The 22113-nt window shown below is 46.8% G+C and overlaps 1 protein-coding gene and 1 long non-coding RNA gene across 3 annotated transcripts in view; both read left to right on the top strand.

Annotated features, from left to right (window-relative positions):
- Window positions 1-10569, top strand: part of PPT2 (palmitoyl-protein thioesterase 2) — a 48094-nt gene extending 37525 nt beyond the window's left edge. The window contains exons 5-9 of the mRNA XM_082210609.1: window positions 678-785; window positions 3395-3478; window positions 6281-6365; window positions 8893-8947; window positions 9776-10569. Of these exons, the coding sequence (XP_082066735.1) occupies window positions 678-785; window positions 3395-3478; window positions 6281-6365; window positions 8893-8947; window positions 9776-9919 (476 nt within the window). The 3' untranslated portion in view covers window positions 9920-10569. The remainder of the gene's footprint in view (window positions 1-677; window positions 786-3394; window positions 3479-6280; window positions 6366-8892; window positions 8948-9775) is intronic.
- The window catches only part of LOC309525381, a 189785-nt gene extending 173104 nt beyond the window's left edge, over window positions 1-16681 (top strand). For both annotated transcript variants that reach the window (XR_014216203.1, XR_014216204.1), the window contains exon 2: window positions 12302-16681. This is a non-coding gene — a long non-coding RNA (uncharacterized lncRNA). The remainder of the gene's footprint in view (window positions 1-12301) is intronic.
- The last annotated feature ends 5432 nt before the right edge of the window (window positions 16682-22113 follow it).

Here is a 22113-nt window from a genome sequence, read left to right as displayed (position 1 = left end):
AAAGTGATTTTATATATGCCATTGTTTTCACTTTTTATATATATATATATATACAGTCATACCTCGGGTTACAGATACTTCAGGTTGCATTTTTTCGGGTTATGGACGTGCCAAAACCTAGAAGTACCGGTACGGGTTACTTCCGGGTTTCGGCGGTCGCGCATGCGCAGAAGCACCGAATCGCAACCCATGTGTGCGCAGACACGGTGCTGCGGGTTGCAAACACTGCGGGTTGCGAATGTGCCTCCCACAAGGATCACGTTCGCAACCCGAGTGTCCACTGTACTGTGGTACCTCAGGTTAAGTACTTAATTTGTTCCGGAGGTCCGTTCTTAACCTGAAACTGTTCTTAACCTGAAGCACCACTTTAGCTAATGGGGCCTCCTTCTGCCGCTGCGATGGGGGAACACTTTTTCTGTTCTCATCCTGAAGCAAAGTTCTTAACCTGAAGCACTATTTCTGGGTTAGAGGAGGATGTAACCAGAAGCGTATGTAAGCTGAGGTACCACTGTATATGTAACTGCTTCTTCATTATCTTGTAAATTCACTTAGGTGTGCCTCATGGTAAGCAATTAATCAATAAGAAAGAAAGAAAGAAAGAAAGAAAGAAAGAAAGAACCACAGAGGGGGAAGCAAAGTCTGTGCTCACTCTCCTTTGATTCCTTTTGTCGTTTCAGACACCAAGTACTTGAAGTGGCTCTTCCCGGAGCACATGAAATCCAACCTGTACCGTTTATGCTACACGCAGCTAGGCCAGGATTTCTCAATCTGTAACTACTGGAATGGTGAGATTGCTGCTGCTGCTATTATTGCTACTAACGAGATCACAGATCATAGAACTGTAGTGTTGGAAGGGACCACGAGGGTCATCTGCAATGCAGGAATCTTTTGCCCAATGTGGGGATCAAACCCATGAGTCTCATGTTAATAATAATAATAATAATAATAATAATTAATAATTTATTATTTATACCCCGCCCATCTGGCCAGGTCTCCCCAGCCACTCTGGGCGGCTTCCAACAAAATATTAAAATACAGTAATGCATCAAACATTAAAAGCTTCCCTAAACATGGCTACCTTCACATGTCTTCTAAAAATCTGGTAGTTGTTGTTCTCTTTGACATCTGGTGGGAGGGCATTCCACAGGGTGGGTGCCGCTACCGAGAAGGCCCTCTGCCTGGTTTCCTGTAACTCACAGGGAGGGAACCGCCAGAAGGGCCTTGGCGCTGGACCTCAGTGTCCGGGCAGAACGATGGAGGTGTAGACAATCCTTCAGATATACTGGACCCAGGAAATGGAAATGTTCTACCAACTGAGCTATCCCAGCAGCCCCGGGGTTTTGAGGCTTCCCAGTAGCTCTCATTTACGTACCCAATCTACAAGAATGTAAATTGCATACATGCAATATGCCTTGCATGAGAGTTTGGACCTCAATAACATCCTCAAGGTCCCAGGCCTCAGAGAGGTTAGGCTGGCCTCAACTAGAGCCAGGGCCTTCTCGGCTGTGGCTCCAATCTGGTGGAACGCTCTGTCACAAGAGACTAGGGCCCTGCGGGACCTGACATCTTTCCTCAGGGCCTGCAAGACAGAGTTGTTCCGCCAGGCCTTTGGTCAGGGCGCAGCCTGACTCCCTCCTCTGGCAACCTGCACAGAATTTTGCTTAATTGGTTGCCATCAATTTGATTTTAATTAATTTTTATAATGAAATATTTTTAGATTGTGAGACTATTTGACTGTTTGATTATTTGATTGTTGTTAGCCGCCCTGAGCCCGGCTTCGGCTGGGGAGGGCAGGATATAAATAAAATTTATTATTATTATTATTTATTATCAATGATTATTTATATGAGGATGGTGACGATTATCAATATGGGAGAATCTGCAGAAAACACAGCCCAAGAAGAATCCGCAGCTATCCCTGCTCCTCCGCCACCGCCTGTTATTTGACAATTTGAGTTGCCAAAACAGCATTTGCTTACGTTATTTTGGCAGTGCTTACGATGGCCCTGTAGGGTAGGCCAGGTTATCATCCCCATATTTCAAATCAGTATCCTTGAGAATGAGAGAGAGAGAGAGCGCAGCTTGCAAGGGCCATTTGTGGCTGAGGACAGATAAGAAGCAGAGATGTCCCAGCTAATACTTTTAACCCTTAGGGACTAGCTCTGATGGCTCCATTGTGGATTTCCCATCCATCATCCTGTCTTTTGGAACACCAGAAATTTGCCACTACCAGGAAGCAGGATATTGAGATTGCTTAAACTCCATAGATGGCCATTGCTCATGTTTATGCTCTTATTTAGATGTCATAAAGTGTCATAAAGGCATTGCCCTCCAGACCAGAAAAACCAGTGACCTCAAATAGTATGTGGCTTGGCTCACTTGTGCGAGTCATCGGCAGCTATGAGATTTCCCGCAGTTCTGATGAAGTGTGCAACATATGCCATAATAAATTACCGTATTTTTTGCACCATAACACTCACTTTTTTCCTCCTAAAAAGTAAGAGGAAATGTCTGTGCGTGTTGTGGAGGGAATGCCTACGGGTTGCATGCCTACGGACTTTCCTCCTCTAAAAACTACGTGCGTGTTATGGTCATGTGCGTGTTATAGAGCGAAAAATACGGTATGTTAGTCTGTTGCAGTAACAACAACAGAGTCTCGTGACACTTTGAAGATGGTTGTAGCTGGTAATCTGGCATTTGCTTTCTTCTTCTGGCTCTTAGTAGTCTCAGTTGCAGGGGCTAACAAGGACTCATTTGTCCTACCTCAGTACAGTGGTGCATGACTAAGCCGCTTCTGGCGAACCAGAGCAGTGCACAGAAACGCCGTTTACCTTCCCGCTGGAGCAGTACCTATTTATCTACTTGCACTTTGACCTGCTTTCAGACTGATAGGTTGGCAGGAGCAGGGACCGAGCAATGGGAACTCACCCTGTTGTGGGGATTCGAACTGCCGACCTTCTGATCAGCAAGTCCTAGGCTCTGTGGTTTAACCCACGGCGCCACCTGCGTCCCCTGTCAGACTAGGACCAGAGCAAGGGAAAGGACCTTGAGCTCTTTGGAAAAGGAGGTGGGAGATAGAAAAAATAAATAAAGATTATTCCGTTGCAGGGAAATGCACTCTGCGCATTCTCTTGAGTCAGTCACAGCTTCTCGCTACTGCTACGCTTGTTCCAGAGATAAAACCTGCCAATAAAAATAAGTTCCAGGGCTATGTTCAAATCTAAAGCTGTCGTCCCGTCCCCCCCAAAAAAAGAGACTGGTTTTTAAAATGTTATTTATTTATTTTACATTTATATATTAAAATAAGGGGGAGGGGGAGTTGGCGCCTGTCTCCTGGGTTCTGGGGGTAAAGCCCAGTGTATAAAGCAAACGAGATTTCTCTGCCTTTTTTCAGATCCACACCATCGGGATCTTTACCTCAACAACAGCAACTTCCTGGCTCTCTTGAACGATGAGAGGCTCCATCCCAACGCAACAGGTAATAAAGTGCCGTTGCTCCTCAGTTCCCAATGTGAAAGGGGGAGTGGTAGGCTAGCCCCACTTGGCAGGCCTACCCCACATCCACACTTGCAGCTGATGCTTGTCTTATCCTGGCAGCCCTGTCCATAACAGCCCCACAGCCCTGGGCGACGTAGGTCTGCGTTGCTAATCTTTGGTCAGCTAGGTCTCTCAGGCAGTCTTCCTCGTAATTTCTTTTTTTTTCTTCTATAATTTTTATTACATTTTCCGTTTTACATTTTAGAAAATTCATTCTTAACAACCTTAAAACACCAGTGACTTCCTTTCTTCTCTTTCCATGGTTCGTTTTCCAAAACGTAAATCCCTGCATATTTTATATAAACTAAACCAGTCGGTATTCCATTATTACATCCCTCAAAACCTATTTACACTGTTGAGTTTATCTTAATGCTGCCCACGTTTTCAAATAAACACAATTTCCCTCCCTATATTCTATAAACATTTTCCAACCTTCTTTAAACATATGTTTAAATGTTTATAGTCTTGCTCATAAGTTCCTTCCTGAGGTGGAGAGAGAACTCCGTTGCTAAATGCACACCCACAGCAAAGCAATGGCCGAAGAGAAAATTGAAACGGGGGCTTCCTAGCTTACAAATTATCCTCTTAGGGCCAAACTAATCGTGTCGGTGGATGCCAATGTTTGTTCGTTCAGGTGTCCTCCCAATTCCTATCTCAAACATTTTCCTCCCTGGTCTGATTCACTTCCAATGTCAGTGCTGAGTTGAGAGGAAAGTGTCTGCCATGATAGAGTGCCTGGCTCTTCTCCACCTGCAAGACTGTTGTGCTTTAATAATAACAACAACAATAACAACAACAACCACCGACCCCCCCCAATTCCAGTTGATTCATGACAGGATCACACTTCAAAACGACCTTGACAGATTAGAGAACTGGGCAAAAACAAACAAGATGAATTTTAACAGGGAGAAATGTAAAGTATTGCACTTGGGCAAAAAAAATGAGAGGCACAAATACAAGATGGGTGACACCTGGCTTGAGAGCAGTACATGTGAAAAGGATCTAGGAGTCTTGGTTGACCACAAACTTGACATGAGCCAACAGTGTGACGCGGCAGCTAAAAAAGCCAATGCAATTCTGGGCTGCATCAATAGGATTATAGCATCTAGATCAAGGGAAGTAATAGTGCCACTGTATTCTCCTCTGGTCAGACCTCACCTGGAGTACTGTGTCCAGTTCTGGGCACCACAATTCATGTAGGACACTGACAAACTGGAACGTGTCCAGAGGAGGGCAACCAAAATGGTCAAAGGCCTGGAAACGATGCCTTATGAGGAACGGCTAAGGGAGCTGGGCATGTTTAGCCTGGAGAAGAGGAGGTTAAGGGGTGATATGATAGCCATGTTCAAATATATAAAAGGATGTCACATAGAGGAGGGAGAAAGGTTGTTTTCTGCTGCTCCAGAGAAGCGGACATGAAGCAATGGATCCAAACTACATGAAAGAAGATTCCTCCTAAACATTAGGAAGAACTTCCTGACAGTAAGAGCTGTTCGACAGTGGAATTTGCTGCCAAGGAGTGTGGTGGAGTCTCCTACTTTGGAGGTCTTTAAGCAGAGGCTTGACAACCATATGTCAGGAGTGCTCTGATGGTGTTTCCTGCTTGGCAGGGGGTTGGACTCGATGGCCCTTGTGGTCTCTTCCAACTCTATGATTCTATGATTCTATGATTCATGAAGAATAAACATGGCTGCCTCCCCTGGCCTGCCCTTAACCATTGTTCTCCTCATAGTCTTTTACTGCCTCTGAGGTGTTACAACCAGGCCAAGTCTCAAGTTGAATAGGGAAACTCTGTTTTTTTAATTAAAAAAAAAAAGGGCCTTGCCGGCATCCTGACACAGAAATTTAACAGGTTATTGGCCCACAACATATGGCAACCGAGCACGACGTTTTGAAGATGGAGTGTTCTTTTGTTTGCGCGAATGCGGCTGCCTCAAGTTAAACTTTCCCCAAAATGGAGAGTTAAAATGTGGGGGTGGTGGTGGGGAAATCCTTGCTTGCTAAAAGTTTATATGTCAGGCTGCTGGAATTCTCCAGAAAGGTTTGCCAGGCCAGTTCAGCTATAGAAAGGCTTGTAGAAACCTTTCTGTGTTTTGTTTTGCCAATCCTTTTTGGAACGGATTCAGTTGGATCCTGGATTCCTGCCACAGACTGCTTGCTGACTGTGCTGTGTGTGTGTGTTGTGTTTTACGACTTTTCACTGGGTATTTCCACCCAGCCACCCCTGTTTTGCTTTATTTTAATCACCTGCTATCTAGTTTTTAATACTTCAAGCTGTCTTGTGGGTCCTCATAGGAAGAAAGGCAGGCGACAAATATTTGAAGGAAATAAAAGTATGGGAGCAGAGCCAGAAAACAAGTCGTCACAGCTAATTCCTCTTTTTTTACTGCAGTTTGCCTTAAGACTTCTAAACAGCAAAGCGCTGTGAGATCAGTAGGAAATGGGCACATCTATCAGTTTTGTGTTCTTTCAGTTTCTCATTTGTTTCTGTCCCCACCTTCCCACACCAGTTTGTGAGGCCATAATAAAATTTAAGTTGCTGGCCATCACTACCTCTTGCAGGAGCAAATTATGTAGATTAACTCAGGTCCACATCTCAGAGAATTCAGAGTGAGGAGAGATCGGTTGTTGTCTGTCAGGGGCAGAGGAAGGAGAAGAACATGGGGCAAAGGAGGAGAGTCTCCACAGTGACTTTTGCGACCAGATTTCTGAATCTTTTGCCTCTCTCTCTCTCCCAATACAGCCTGGAAGAGAAACTTCCTGCGGATCCGAAAGATGGTTCTGATTGGGGGTCCAGATGACGGTGTAATCACGCCATGGCAGTCCAGGTGAGCTTTTGGAAGCCGCTAGAAGACCCTCTCACCCAGCTTGAGATATGATACAATAATCTTTATTGTCATTGTCCCATACAGAACAACGAAATTGAAAACATCTACATAAGACATTCAAAAACCAACAAGCTTGCTTTCCCAGCTATCCCAGCCTGGTTAGCCCCCTAAAAACTCTGATACCCCATTTTTAAACACAATATACTCCCATAGAGACTTCTTAAAGGTAAAGGGTAAAGGGACCCCTGACCATTAGGTCCAGTCGTGGCCGACTCTGGGGTTGCGGCGCTCATCTTGCTTTATTGGCCGAGGGAGCCGGCGTACAGCATGACTAAGCCGCTTCTGGCGAACCAGAGCAGCGCACGGAAACGCCGTTTACCTTCCCGCCGGAGCGGTACCTATTTATCTACTTGCACTTTGATGTGCTCTCAAACTGCTAGGTTGGCAGGAGCAGGGACCGAGCAACGGGAGCTCACCCCATTGCAGGGATTTGAACCGCTGACCTTCTGATCGGCAAGTCCTAGGCTCTGTGGTTTAACCCACAGCGCCACCCGCGTCCCAGAGACTTCTTACCCTGCATTTAAAACCAAAATTGCATTTGGATAGAAACTATTTCTCAGGCGGCTATTCCTAGTCTTTATAACCCTGTACCCTCTTCCAGAAGGCAGAAGCTGAAAGAGATCATTTCTGGGGTGTGCACTATGCTGCGCTATCTCTGCAGCTTTCTTATGGCACCCGGAAGCCATAAGGGGGAGAGGGGGAGATTCAGATCTTGATGAAGTAGATCAGGGACAGGCTATATGTTACCCTTCTGGGACTACAACTCCCATCATCCTGCACCATTGGCCATGCTGGCTGAGGCTGATGGGAGTTGGAGCCCAACAACATAAAATCATAGAATTGTAGAGTTGGAAGGTACCCTGAAGGTCATCCAGTCCAACCCCCTGCAATGCAGGGATCTCAACCAAAGCATCAATGACGGATGGCCATCCAAACTCTGCTTAAAAACCGCAGGGGTAGAGGCAAGTGTTCCTGAACTACCTTGATGCATTGGGTGTGTGCGTTAAATACAGTTTAAAGTCCCAATACAGTGGTACCTCAGGTTAGATACACTTCAGGTTACATACGCTTAAGGTTACAGATTCCGCTAAGCCAGAAATAGTACCTCGGGTTAAGAACTTTACCTCAGGATGAGAACAGAAATAGGCAGGAGGCCCCATTAGCTAAAGTGGTGCTTCAGGTTAAGAACAGTTTCAGGTTAAGAATGGACCTCCAGAACGAATTAAGTTCTTAACCTGAGGTACCACTGTACTGTGTTTTATTAATTTATCCATTAGACCAGATAGAACCACTTCTCTCACTTCTGTGTTGAAGGATCCTTTCTCGCTTCCTGCATGTTTAAGAGTGAAAACTCTCGGTGCCGCTGCTGCTTTGATTTCTCTCCAGCCTGTCTGCTGACTCATTCGCCTGCTTATGCCCCAACAGTAGAGCAGGGTAATAAATTGATAATAAATGAGGATAAGGCTTTTGTCTCCAAGCACAGATTTCTGCCTTCTCTGTCACTCTTCCCCCCACCCCACCCACATGCTATCAATGCAGAGACGCCATTCGGACTTGCCGATAAGGCCATAAGGCTTTTAGGCTTGTGAATCAGAGCACACAGCCCAGATTACGAACTTGTCTCACTGTTGAGATCTTTGTTGGAGGGCCAGCTTTGGAAAGTCCCCGCTCTGAAGTGAGATAGGGCTGCCTAGTCCTCTGGCCCCCTGCCCTAATGCTTTTTAGGTTTTGTGCAGAATCCCTGTTGTATTCCTAGGCCATTGGTACTGTGTACACTTTCTTTGCTGCTGGTTCTGGCCCCCGCCCCCCCAGTATTGTATCCTAATTTTCCTTTTTAATTAATTTTTATTGAATTTTACAAGAAAAGAAAAAGAAACCAAAAACAATACATAACACTGTAAACACATTTATATACATGTTTTCCAAAATGCAATCTAAAAAAAGAAAATATTTTTCATAACCAATAATATTATCAAATTCACGCTTCGATCATTGCAATATAGAAATCTTAGTTAAAATATTATAAAAGACTTCTACTGCACTCACCGCACATCTTAGCTATCTTGCTCGCCTTCACATCTGTTCTTCAATCATTTCCCTTTAGATTCTTTCATAATCAGTCAAATCTTTATGTTCTCTATATTCTTCACAAGGTTAGTCTAGGCACAACCAAACTTTCATTTTTGAGCCCTGCTTGCATAAATATTTGTTTAAGCATTCCCATTGTTTTTGAATTCTAATTTTTTATTTATGCCTTATCAAATCCGTTTCAGCCTTCAAAATTTGAAAGATGTGACACGAAAGGAAAAGGGATTGGGGAGGGAGGAGGAAGAAAGCAAACACAGGCAGCGGTTCTTAATTAAGAGTTTCAGGTCATGGGGTTGGATCTCGGCCCTGAGTGAGAGAGAGAGAGAGATCAAGCACTGTCCTTGTAATGAAACCTCTTTCTTCCCTCTTCTCCCTGCAGTCTGTTTGCCTTCTATGATGATAACGAGAATGTGAGAAATATGACATCACAGCCGGTGAGTGAGGCTAGACTGCCAAATTGGGGGGACGGAGCAGCATGTCGAAAGAAATGTACATTTTGGTTTACTCCGAAAGGAAGTTGGTATTGGGAAAGGAGGATGTTTTGAATTTTTAATAACTTGTTTTTAACTTGGATTTCCATTGATATTTTTAAATGCGCACAGATGCACAGAGAGAGAGAGAGAGAGAGAGAGAGAGAGAGAGAGGTACCTTGGTACTCAAACGGCTTGGCTCTCAAACAAATCAGCTCCTGAACGCTGCAAACCCAGAAGTGTGTGTTCTGGTTTGGGAACGTTTTCCAGAAGCCGAGTGTCCGATGCGGCTTCTGCTTGTGTGCCGGAAGCTCCTCAGCCAATCGGAAGCCGTGCCTTGGTTTTCGAACCATTTCTGGAGTTGAACGGACTCCTGGAATGGATTAAGTTTGAGAAGCAAGGTACCACTGTATATATCTTAGAATGTTCCTGTCAGTTGCAAGTCCGCTCCTCATCAACCTACCTGAAGGCCTAGATTTCGAATGCAAATATTTCTAGGCTGGTTTTCTTCCATAAGACCTTCAAAATGGCTCCTGAAGGCTAGGGGGGGATGCCTCTAGATTTGAAATATCAGAGGAAACCCGAAGCATTTGTGGCCTAGTTAAAACAAGTGTGTAAGAACCAGGACCTCAAAATCCCGTCGAAAGGTACGTGTCTCTTGCGTGTTGCAATCTAAAGACACAACCAAGCGACATATTAACTGGTTTTGTCTTCAGCTTCATGACAGGGCACTTTTTTTATTCTTATTTTTTGAGCAGGAGTTTAAAAGACCTCGTTTCTCCTTTCTCTCAGGTCTACCTGCTGGATACCTTTGGCTTGAAGACTCTGGACGCTCGAGGCGACATCGTTTTTTACAAAATGCCAGGCGTCACCCACACAAACTGGCATTCCAACCTCACAGTTTATGACACTTGCATTGCCAAATGGTTGACGTAGCTGGCGGGGACTTGAGGAGAAGCTGGCAGAGGAGGAGAGTGTCCTAAACCGAGATGCGCTGTGGTACCTCATCTTGGCATTTCTTCCCAACCGAGAAGAAACCCCGCTTTTGTTACCTATAGCTTTTTGTTTCGTTTTTGTTTTTAGGATGGTTGATATTTTCTTTCATAGTGGAAGAAACCTTTTTCCCCTGCAGGACCTTTTGGGGAAGGCTTGGAGCAGTTTGGGGGATTCCAGGGGGCTGCAGGGCAGGAAATGACCGTGCCATTTTTTAAATTTTTGGCAGCTCTGACCTGTGAAAGCTGCAGGAAAAACCGCAAAAGGACAATTCAGCAGGATCAAATACTTGAGAAGAATGGGGGGGCGGATTTAGGTGCTGAATTTAGCAAAGAGACTGAAATCAGGAAATGTATTACATTTAAATGCAACAGATAATGTTCCTATTTCATATTTCCCGCTTCCAAACCTCTTGCAGAAATCTATGCCTTGTGGAAGCTGGCCATATTTCTCTTTGAAATTCTGACACTGAAAAGGTTGGATTTAGAAAATGCCTTTTCAATTGGACTTTTAAAAAAGACATCACAGTCTTTCTGGCAAAAATCTGAATACTGTTTCTAATGGAGACTAAAGTTCCAGAAAGGTGACAGAAACTAATTGTGAGAACGTTTCAATAAGCTACCATTATTTTGCACAGATATGTTGAGATTTCTGCTTTGACATTTCAACAGAGAAGATGGGTCAGTTTGTAATATTTTACCAAAACTCCAGTTCCCTGGCATTTTCAAATTTTAACCATGTAGGCGTCACCACAAAATCATCTAATGGTTCAGGGTTGCAGTTTTTCCAGTAATTTGCTTCAGTCTCTTTGTTTGCACCACAATGTTGGAAGGCGCTTCAGAGCTTAGTCCTCCAATCATAGATCAAAACAAATATTTTAAATTATTGACTAAATGGAAAGGCGATATGTATTTATTAGAAATGTGTATATTTCCCCTCCTTTAGAAGCACATTCTCAGAAACTCAGGTTAGCAACAAAAATCAATGTAGACAGAAACTTCGTCGTTTAGTCTGTTGTCTATATTTTTAAAAAAATGTTATGTGCTTAAACCACCCAGTGACAGCTGTTAAGAGGCAGCTGCTGGCTGATTTTGGGAGAGCATCTGCTAAAGTACCCTCATCTCTTGGAGGGAAAACTGCAGAGCTTCACCACTTACAGAAAGGGAAAGGGACTGGGCCCTTTCTGATGTTTTGGGACTACAACGTCCATCATCCCTGACTGCCGGCCATGGTGCTTGGGCTGATGGGAGTTGGAGTCCCCCAAGATGCGAAGGGCCACAGATTCCCCACCCGCCTGCTACAGTATTAACTCTTACTATCACCAAGGTACAATAGGACATAACGCAGTAGGACTCAGGTTTAACACTGACTGTGGATCCAGGCTGTGTTTATGTGAAGCACATTCGTTTCCTCAAATAATTACAGGCGCTGTCGTTTACCCCTCACAGAGTTACGATTCCCAGCAGCCCTTAACAAACTGCAGAAAAGAATGTGCCTCAAAGTGTATACTCAGCTGGAGTTTGAAAAAGGAAATGAAAAGGGAAATGAAGACAAGACAGGGTTCACTTTCAGCTGTGCTTGGTGAGGCTTGAGGGGAATAATTATTCTTGGAAATGTTTTACATGCTATGTGGAATGAGAGAATGGAACGCTAGACTGCTCCACTTCTAGCAGCGTGGAGAGAAGTTGTGTTTTTGAATGTTCCTCCACATAAAAGAAAAACACAAATCCTTTATGTAGTAAACTGGTACACTGGAGAGAAATTCTTAGCTTAGCGCTTTACCTGTTGTCTTAGCTGCCTGCATGCTACAGAAGGGGCTTTTTAGCAGGGGAACATCTAGAAATGTGACCCACACAATCCGAAGTCTGGCCACCCAGACTCCTTATCCCTCCCTTTCATTCCATCTACTACGTTGATCAGCTGGCTCTGATGAGGTGATGACCAGAGCTGTGTATATAGCCCAGCTAGCAAGCAAATGGGCAATATTCAGATTTCATCATGCAAAGTTTGAGTTCGTTTGCACAGGCTGCCTGGAATTTTTTTAAAAAAAATTATTATTTGAATAAATCAGCCGAAAGGCGCAAAACTTTGGGTTTTACTGTAACGTATGGCAAGCAAGGTAGATTGTAGAGTTGAGGAAAATCCTCACTACAGTGGTACCTTGGGTTACATATGCTTCAGATTACAGACTCTGCTAACCCAGAAATAGTACCTTGGGTTAAGAACTTTGCTTCAGGATGAGAACAGAAATCGTGCTCCGGCTGCGAGGCGGCAGCAGGAGGCCCCATTAGCTAAAGTGGTGCTTCAGGTTAAGAACAGTTTCAGGTTAAGAACGGACCTCCGGAACGAATTAAGTACTTAACCCGAGGTACCACCGTATTCCAAAGTAAAAGTGCAGGTAGTGGAGGTGATTAATATCTGAGGTGCCAGATTGCTGTGAGGTACTGAGGACTTCCTCCGATTTTCTCCCTTGGCGTGAATAGTATTTTCGGTTTGCTGTCCGGGCACCAGAAGAAGGCCACATTTGCACCTAACTCCCATTTTTGCTTAAGGTGCAAAAATCCTTGTTCCAGTGGTGGCTGGTTGACATTGGGACCGATAGGGCAGGAAGGAGGGAGGCCGGCAGTAGGTGGCGCCGGAGCCAATGGCAGGCAGAAGCAACGAATTCTACTTTTGTCCCTATCCTCCCTGCTGAGTCCTCTAGGGGGCAGCCCTAAGCAGGTGGAAGCTGACACACAGCGCCACCCACTGGCTGTAAATAAGAAGGCTGGCAAGTCTGGGCTGGCAGAGAGCAGGCGGACAGTGGGGCAGACTGACAGTGGTGCTCTTGAGTGTGCCCCATTCCTTTTTCCATATAAGTCAGGGGGAGACAACCTAAGGCCCGGGGGCCAAATGCGACCCAATCGCCTTCTCAATCCGGCCTGCTGATGGTCTGGGAATCAGTGTGTTTTTACACGAGTAGAATATGTCCTTTTATTTAAACTGCATCTCTGGGTTATTTGTGGGGCATAGGAATTAGTTCATTTCCCCCCCTCCAAAGTATAGTCTGAGGGACGGTGGACCGGCCCACGGCTGAAAAAGGTTGCTGACCCCTGATATAAGTGAATGGATGCATTTCCTTCACCCCGGGGGGGGGGGAGCAGAGAGTAAAGCATTGCATTTTGGGACATGGTTGCTGAGGTAAAGCCTTGGCATTCGGTTGCAAACATTTGGCACTGCCTTCCCATGCAGCTGCCCAGTTTTAGCAAAGGTCTTAAGATCCTTCTGGCGCAAAGTGCCAAGGACTGGAGGTTCTAATCATAGAATAAGGACCTTTTAAAAAATACGCATTTGGTTTTGTTTTTTTTTTGCGAAGCATGTTCTGTACTTTTCCACATGTGAACACAGCCCCAACGAAGTCACTTGGGTTTGCTTCAGATTGTACTTTGTTTCAGGACTCCACCTTCATAATAATGTTCATAATAATAATTATTATTTCGAGGCTCAAATAGTTAGAAAAATTGATGGACATTTGTGTGTGAAATTAACAGAACTTGGGAGTGGGGGCTGTTTTGAGGAGTTCATAATTTACTAGCCACTAGTGTGGATTTTAGCAGCATTCTTACAGTACTTCATAGTTCTGCAGAAACTTAAGATTTTATTTACCGTATTTTTCGCTCTATAAGACGCACCAGACCATAAGACGCACCTAGTTTTTGGAGGAGGAAAACAAGGAAAAAAATATTCTGAATCTCAGAAGCCAGAACAGCAAGAGGGATCGCTACGCAGTGAAAGCAGCAATCCCTCTTCCTGTTCTGGCTTCTGGGATAGCTGCGCAGCCTGCATTTGCTCCATAAGACGCACACACATTTCCCCTTCCTTCTTAGGAGGGAAAAAGTGAGTCTTATAGAGCAAAAAATACGGTATTTTTTTTGCGTTCTCACATGCAATGTCTTGAAGGTTTTTTGGGTTATTTTTGCCATGTAGATAATATAGGATAAGGGATAAGGAAATGTTTTTGGCATGGATATTTATTTTTATCATATGGAAAGCTGAAGCCGTACACATTTTGGATCTGGCTTGAATTAGTAGAAGTGTCCCCCAAATTTCTGATGGCCAAGGCATGCTTTTAGTTGTTGTTGTTGTTGTTGTTGTTAAAATTGGAAGCGCAGGTGCTGTTGTTACACCTGAAAACCTTTCCTTTGGAATGTGTACGAGTCAGAACAGAGAATCTCACCCCTTTAATTTCTGCATGAGCTGCTGTCATCTAGGCCTACCTCCTGATTTAAAAGTAAGACTTCTGGAACAGCGGCCATTGCTGCAACCTACATTTAAAGCACACAGCTTCCCGCAAAGAATCTTGGGAACTGTGGTTTGTTGAGGGTGCTGGGAATTGTAGCTTGGTGGGTGTAAACTACGGCTCCCAATGGTTTGTCCAATGATTTTCCAATCATGCCTGATGCAGAGACAGGGCCGAACTGTTTTATCCTATCTGCTTGCCTCCCATATCTGGATTTGGAGGAAAGAGGTGCTAGACCAGTTAATCGTTCAAGGAGTTTGGTGGGGGTTCACACAGACTTGCTCTTAGGGGGGCAAGTTGTGGACTACCCTGAGTTGGATGGCGAGTCTGTGGCAATGAATTCCCTATACAACCACCCATCCCACTTCCAGAAGGGTTGTGAGGGTGGGGTGATCTGGTTGTGTGGCAAGGAGATCTGGCAGCTGCTCAGCATGAATCTGGTACTTGCTTGTGTCCTCAGCGTGGCATAAGTTACCTCTGAGCAGCTGCTGAAACCCTTTTCAAATTGGGGTTACTGCAATTTGGGGGCTGCTTTTGAAGAGGGTATGTACATTTCTAACCACAATCCACACATTACAGCCCTATTTTTCTCAATCTTTTGTCCAATGTGGGACTCAAACCCACAACCCTGAGATTCAGAGTCTTGTGCTCTACCGAATGAGCTATCCCAGCCTAGTTACAATGGTGGGAATGACTTGGCTAATGAGTCCCATCAGCAAAAGCCATGTGCATGGGCTTCGGCTTTTGTAATAGGGCTCCCCCTCTATTCACCCTCAAAATTGGCTTGGGGTGGTGGCGGCGGCGTCGAGGTCAATAAAACAGCACACAAGGGGAGGAGAAGCAGCGATTGCTCCATCTGGCCCAAATGCTTGCTGGGACAGATCGATCTTAGTGCAACGTTGAATTGGCATCTGTTTTGTCTCGGGACATTGAATTCCTCCCATTAAGTTCCTTGAGAGGATGAGCAGAGGAGACCATTTGCAGAACAGGTGATCCTGGCATTGCATCCTCGAGAGCAAGTGAGAAGAGTGCATGAAAATGATAAAAAAGTGAGTTTTCCCCACAATGTAAAGCTATTGTTTCTCATTTTCCCGTGTTCTAAAAGCACATTATCTGTGAATAGCACATGATCAATGAGACTTAGAGGAACTATTACAGCCCGTGTGGTTTCTTTCTTTCTAAATCTTATTTGCATCCCTGAAAAGCTTTCATATAATCTGCATTTCTCACGCTGCCTTATGTGAGGTTCCCGCCCCCCTCTTCTGTTTAGGTCCATTGTAGCTTGTGTCTGCAAACATAGGTACAGTTTAGAGCAGGCATAGGCAAACTCCAGCCCTCCAGATGCTTGGGACTACAATTCCCATCATCCCTAGCTAACAGGACCCAGTGGTCAGGGATGATGGGAATTGTAGGCCGAAACATCTGGAGGGCCGGAGTTTGCCTATGCCTGGTTTAGAATGAAGACAAAAGGAAACTTTTATTTTCTTTTTTAGAGAGGTGGGGTTGCTCCCTAAGTACACTTCGCTACATTTAGTTGAGACATTTTCTTTCCCCTGCAAGGCCAGACTCAGGAGGTGTGTGGGGATACAACTGTTTCAGGCTTGAACTGGAAAATCGCATGTGGGAAGCGATTGGCTGGTTTCCCATCATGTCACCAAGGTCACAACATAACACCTCACACCATTTTAACAACTTTAGGCTCTCCCAAAGAATTCCGGGGACTGTAGTTTGTCAAGGGTGCTGGGAACTGTAGCTCTGTGAGGGGTGAACTATAGTTCCCAGGATTCTTTGGGGGAAGCCATGACGGTTAAAGGCGATAAAAAAATGTGCTTTAGATGTACAGTGTGACAGGGATGTAACAAATGGTTTTTCGTCAACTGCTCTCTGCAGCAAGAAAACATTAGGCGATAAAGGAACCAAAAAAGTCTATGAACATTCATGTAGCATTTCTGAAGAATTAAAAAGCAGTTCAAAGTGAGAGCTGCTATTCAATTGGTTGGCATGCCCAACCCTCATTTTAGCTGTGCTTTGGGCCTTATCTCACAACTGCCCTCTGTTTTTTTATGTTCTGCCTTTACCTTTTTACATGTCCTGTTGAACTTTTATGAGTATAAATTCCTAGGCCTGGAGTTCCCTTACTGCCCGCTGGGACTGTTTACATATTTATGGTTTAAAAGAACCTTATTTATTGCTGGTAAGTTCTAAGCATGGCTTGTCTGATTGGGGGAGCGGCCAGAGTTCGTCTCCTCCCAAAAAAACCCCAACCCTGTGATAAATTCTTCCTCTGCCTTAGGGTCAGGCACAGTTTTGTCGATGGGGTTACACATGGCCTTCTTATGTGGCCAAAGGAGGCTGGTTGCCTTCCCTGGCATCTAAAGTCTCTCTGTATTTATATGAATAAAAGCAATTTGTTCCCAAGAAGAAAATGTGCATTTCTGTGTGTTGTGTTCTGAGGAGTCATTTGAAAAGGGGAAAGAGGTGGGTGGGGGGAACATAAAAGCTGCTGTTATGAGAGAAAAAACACTGTTCCTTTTCCCTTATGGGGTACCCAAGAGCCCATATAGAGTCCTTTTGTAGGTTCTCTATCAGTAGGAGAAAATAACAGAGGCCAACCAGAAAATAATGAGAAGCAAAGCAGCTAGTAAGCCTGATCTTTATTAAAGCTGTTGCAACAGGGTGCTCCCCTCACATGCAGGAGAGAGGAGGAGGACCCAGAGCCATGCGTGCAAGCCCTTAAATTGTCCACCCTGGAGTCCAAGAACAGCCCCAGAAACATCATACCTACATCACAGAAAAGGCGGTCTACAACAGAAATCTGAGTGCCTTGTTTATCTCCTGTCTGGCAAGTTACCTGATTGCATTATCTGGGTTTTGGCCACTCTTTTGTTATTTTAACTACTCAATTCCTGAATCTAGGTCACAGGTCACAGGCTCACACCCTGTTCATATCTTGAATGTGCCCTTAAGACAGGATTTGTGAGGACAGGAGACAATGGGGAGGTTTCCCGCTTTGACCTTGCAGAGAAAGATTTGAGGTCAATTTGTTCAGGACCTTTTCTGTGGGGTTTCAGACATCTGGTTTATATATACAGTTATGAACATTTATATATATGACCTTAAAATTCTTATAACACTGCCTTTTTACCAAGTCGGATCGCTGCATCTAGATTAGTATTGTCTACACTGACTGGCAGCTGCAGCTCTTCAGGGGTTCAGAAAGAAACCTCCCCCTGCCCTCCGTGGAAATGCTGGGAATTGAAGGTTCATGCAAAGCGATGGAATTTGCTTGGGCTTAAGCTATGGCCCAGGGACGCAGGTGGTGCTGTGGGTTAAACCACAGAGCCTAGGACTTGCTGATCAGAAGGTCAGCGGTTTGAATCCCCTCAACAGGGTGAGCTCCTGTTGTTCAGTCCCTGCTCCTGCCAATCTAGCAGTTCGAAAGCACATCAAAGGGCAAGTAGATAAATAGGAGCCACTCCAGTGGGAAGGTAAACGGCGTTTCCGTGTGCTGCTCTGGTTCACCAGAAGCGGCTTACTCATGCTGGCCACATGACCCGGAAGCTGTACGCCGGCTCCCTCGGCCAGTAAAGCGAGATGAGCGCCGCAACCCCAGAGTTGGCCACGACTGGACCTAATGGTCAGGGGTCCCTTTACTTTAAGCTATGGCCCACCTGTGGCCCTCCAGCGGACGCAGGGCTACAACTCCCAACATCCTTCACAGCTGTTGCCCACCTGTTGCTCCCCAAATGCTTCCTACTCTCTTAGAGTCCACCAAGTTGCCTGCCGCCCTGGAGCACAGTGTCCCATCACCTGCACCTGAAGGGCCTGGCTGCGGATTTTGTGCAGATGTTGCTGAACTACCATTCCCATCATCCCTGGTTCTTGACCCTTCCGGCTGGGGCTGATGGGACTTGGAGTCCACCAAGACAAGAGTCTCCCCCCTCTCCATTGCCTGCATGTGGGGTGGGGTGGGGAGGAGGGCTTGTATACCATCTCCACACACCCCCTCCTGAGGCAGAAGGATGTTTGGGCCTGGCTCTGCTTCCCGATCAATAGTAAAGGTAAAGGGACCCCTGACCATTAGGTCTAGTCGTGGCCGACTCTGGGGATGCGGCGCTCATCTCGCTTTATTGGCCGAGGGAGCCGGCGTACAGCTTCCGGGTCATGTGGCCAGCATGACTAAGCCGCTTCTGGCGAACCAGAGCAGCACACGGAAACACCGTTTACCTTCCCGCCGGAGCGGTACCTATTTATCTACTTGCACTTTGACATGCTTTCGAACTGCTAGGTTGGCAGGAGCAGGGACCGAGCAACAGGAGCTCACCCCGTCACGGGGATTCGAACCACCGACCTTCTGATCGGCAAGTCCTAGGCTCTGTGGTTTAACCCACAGCGCCACCCACGTCCCTCCCGATCAATACCTGTGCTTTAAAGTAATTGGGAGTAAACGGCACATAGAATCATAGAGTTGGAAGGGAGGATCACCTGGAATATTCAGCTGTCCCATATGGGGATTGAACTTGCAACCTTGACATGAGCACCACACTCAAACCCATGGGTAGGCAAATTAAGGCCTGGCGGCCGGATTTGGCTCAATAGCCTTCTCAATCCTGCCCGTGGACGGTCCGGGAATCGGCGTGTTTTTTACATGAGTAGAATGTGTGTTTTTATTTAAAATGCACCTCTGGGTTATTTGTGGGGCATAGGAATTCGTTCATTCCCCCCCCATCTAGTCCAGCCCCCCACAAGGTCTGAAGGACAGTGGACCGGCCCCCTGCTGAAAAAGTTTGCTGACCCCTGCTCTAACCAACTGAGCTATCCAGGCTGGTGGGTGTCAGTAACTGCCCGGGCCCACTAGATGGTGGTCTAGGATCACCAACTGTCTTCACGTCTGTTGCCCATTTTAAACTTCATTCTGGATTCTCACCTCTCCTAAAATACCAAAAGGAAAAGAAGTGGGGTGGTTAAAAGCAACCCTTAGCTTAGGCTGGGAGTGTGGCTTCCCCTGCTTTCATCAGCCTGTTCTGGACGGCAACTCCCAATACGGCCAATCGGAGTTGTAGGCCAAAGCATCCAGAGAACAGCATGTTGGCGAAGCTGGGCCAGTGAGCTTTGTCGCTGAGTGGAGATTTGAACCTGGCTCTCCCTGGCCATCTGGGACGTGGGTGGCGCTGTGGGTTAAACCACAGAGCCTAGGACTCGCCGATCAGAAGGTCGGCGGTTCGAATCCCCATGATGGGGTGAGCTCTCGTTGCTCGGTCCCTGCTCCTGCCAACCTAGCAGTTTGAAAGCACGTCAAAGTGCAAGTAGATAAATAGGTACCACTCCAGCGGGAAGGTAAACAGCATTTCCGTGTGCTGCTCTGGTTTGCCAGAAGCGGCTTAGTCATGCTGGCCACATGACAAGGAAGCTGTACACCGGCTCCCTTGGCCAATAAAGCAAGATGAGCGCCGCAACCCCAGAGTCGGCCACAACTGGACCTAATGGTCAGGGGTCCCTTTACCTTTACCTCCCTGGCCATAGCCCAGGACAGGGGGCCCTTTGGTCATCCTGATGTTGTTGAACTACAATTCCCATCAGCCCCAGCAAACCTAACCCAATGGCTAGGGATGGTGGGAGTTGTAGTTCAGCAACATCTGGAGGACCAAAGATTGGGTACCCACACCTGCTCTAACCACTCCATCATGCTGCCTCTTATGCAATCCACCCAGCTACAGTGCTGCCGCATTAATTGATGAAGAAAAGAAGAATTTAAATTGAGAGCAGGAAGGCAGTTCCCAAGCCACCGGCTCCAGTGCATGGATGTATTTTTTAACTGGGGAGGGAAACAAAATGCTTTCACATATACTGTACTTTATTAATGAATCACCTTCTGCACTTTTATAACTGCAATGAAAAGGAAAGTAATTAAAGGAGGAAGCTTTCCGAGATGGTTCCCCCCCCCTTCACCTGAACAAAGAGTTTGATCTAACCCCGTGACTAACTTTCCCCAGTCCCTCCTCTCCCAGAGAACCCAGGCGTCCTGGCTCCCTGCCCTGCGGGAGTGGATTAGTTTTAGAAGCCAGTGGCCATTTTTTGCTTGTCACATTCCATAGTAGCAACCCATGCGTAAAAAGCAGGGAAGTCCAGCATGAACAGAATTGACACTGATCTCTAACTAGGCATGAGGGTGGTGGGTGGGGTGGAATCCGGGACTCCTGAGTTCTCTGGAGGCCAAGAGGGAAACTGGACATCTCTTCCAACTTTTATTGCGCGCGGGCACCCGGCTCCCTTTGCTTTACGAATGAATGGCGCTTTCGCAGGGGAGGTTTGGGCGTGAGAGAATTCAGGGCCGACGGCTTACGTGGCTGGAGCTAATGTCAACACGAGTGAAGGGTGCGACGTGGCACAAAGTCCCGGCCCCACGCCCTGGTCGATCCTGCCGCCAGGTTAAGTCACTAGTCCTCGGTGAGGATACCAAGCGGCGTCGCAGCACCGCCGCCCCCTAGCGACCGGGTATGGAAACGCGGAGTGTGTCTGTGTGTGTTAAACAGCACCCTTCCCCCGCTCCATGGAGCCTTCCGAAGGGAGAACCCAGGCGTCCTGCTACGGTTCCTGCTCCGCGGGGTTCCGGCAGGGGAGGGATGGAGAGAGGAAGGTAGGGTCAGGGAAAACAAGCAACCTTTCCAGCTGGGCAGCCAGACGGAGGAGTGGATTAGCCCGGGCAAATCCTTTTAGCGCGCCCCATCACATGGTCCGTTTAAGTGGCTTGTTGGCTGCAAACCTCTCCCGCAAGGCAATTAGCAGCGCGGGGGGGGGGGGAGAGGGAGGAGAGAGCGAGGGAGAAGATGCCCTTTAAAGGGGAAAAGGACGGGGACGAACTTTGTCCGGAGAAAAATAGCGCAGAGAGCGAGGTAAGCCAAGATCAGAAAGAAAGAAAGAAAGAAAGAAAGAAAGAAAGAAAGAGGTTTTCCTATCCTCTCTCTGGGCCGATCTTTTCGCGGGACCCCCGAGTGCTCTGATTTGTAGCAACGCCGTGCGTAAAAAGGGGGAAATGGGTTACTTTTAATGGAACACCGTGCATTTAAAGCGCGCGCGCTGTGCACACACAAGTATTGCGCAGTGTAGTTTGAGGGCGCTGGGAGCTGTAGCTCTGCGATGGGCAATCTACAATTCCCAGGAATATATATATATATTTAGGGGGTTCGGATGTGCTTTAGAAGACGCGTCCGATTTAGATCACACACTAAAGCTGGGGGGGGGGGCGGATTTGGGAGCCAGGATTGCCCGGGTTCTTGGGAAAGTGGGGCGCTTCGATTTTAGCGTCCTTTTTGCAGAGAGATGGGCTTCTGTGCTTGGCCAGGCAGACAGCAGTTGGCCGGGTGCAGCTTGCTCTCCTGGCGTGGAGATGCGACGAGGAAGGCTTCACCTGGTGGATTTCTGCCTGTTAGGGTGGGGGTGGGGGACAGATCCTGAAGCTGAGGCTCCAATACTTTGGCCACCTCGTGAGAAGAGAAGACTCCCTGGAAAAGACCCTGATGTTGGGAAAGATGGAGGGCACAAGGAGAAGGGGACGACAGAGGACGAGATGGTGGGACAGTGTTCTCGAAGCTACCAGCAAGAGTTTGACCAAACTGCGGGAGGCAGTGGAAGACAGGAGGGCCTGGCGTGCTCGGGTCCAGGGGGTCGGACACGAGGGAGAGGAGCTAGCCAGAGCTCTCAAGTTCTCCCTGCGCGTGGGGCGGGGAGGGGAAGTCTGGTGAGGGCGGGGAGAGGCTCCGGTAAGGAAGAACCGGTCCGGGATGCCTGACTGTGGGCGTTCCTCCCTTAGAGGCGGGCTCAGGTGTCCGCCAGGTGTGCTGGCTGCACTTTGCTCGGG

This window comes from Podarcis vaucheri (assembly GCF_965113315.1).
Source record: "Podarcis vaucheri genome assembly, chromosome: 2".
In the NCBI taxonomy this organism is placed as follows: Eukaryota; Metazoa; Chordata; class Lepidosauria; order Squamata; family Lacertidae; genus Podarcis; species Podarcis vaucheri.
Note: the sequence above shows the minus strand (reverse complement) of the source record. Positions and strands in the feature narration are given on the sequence as shown.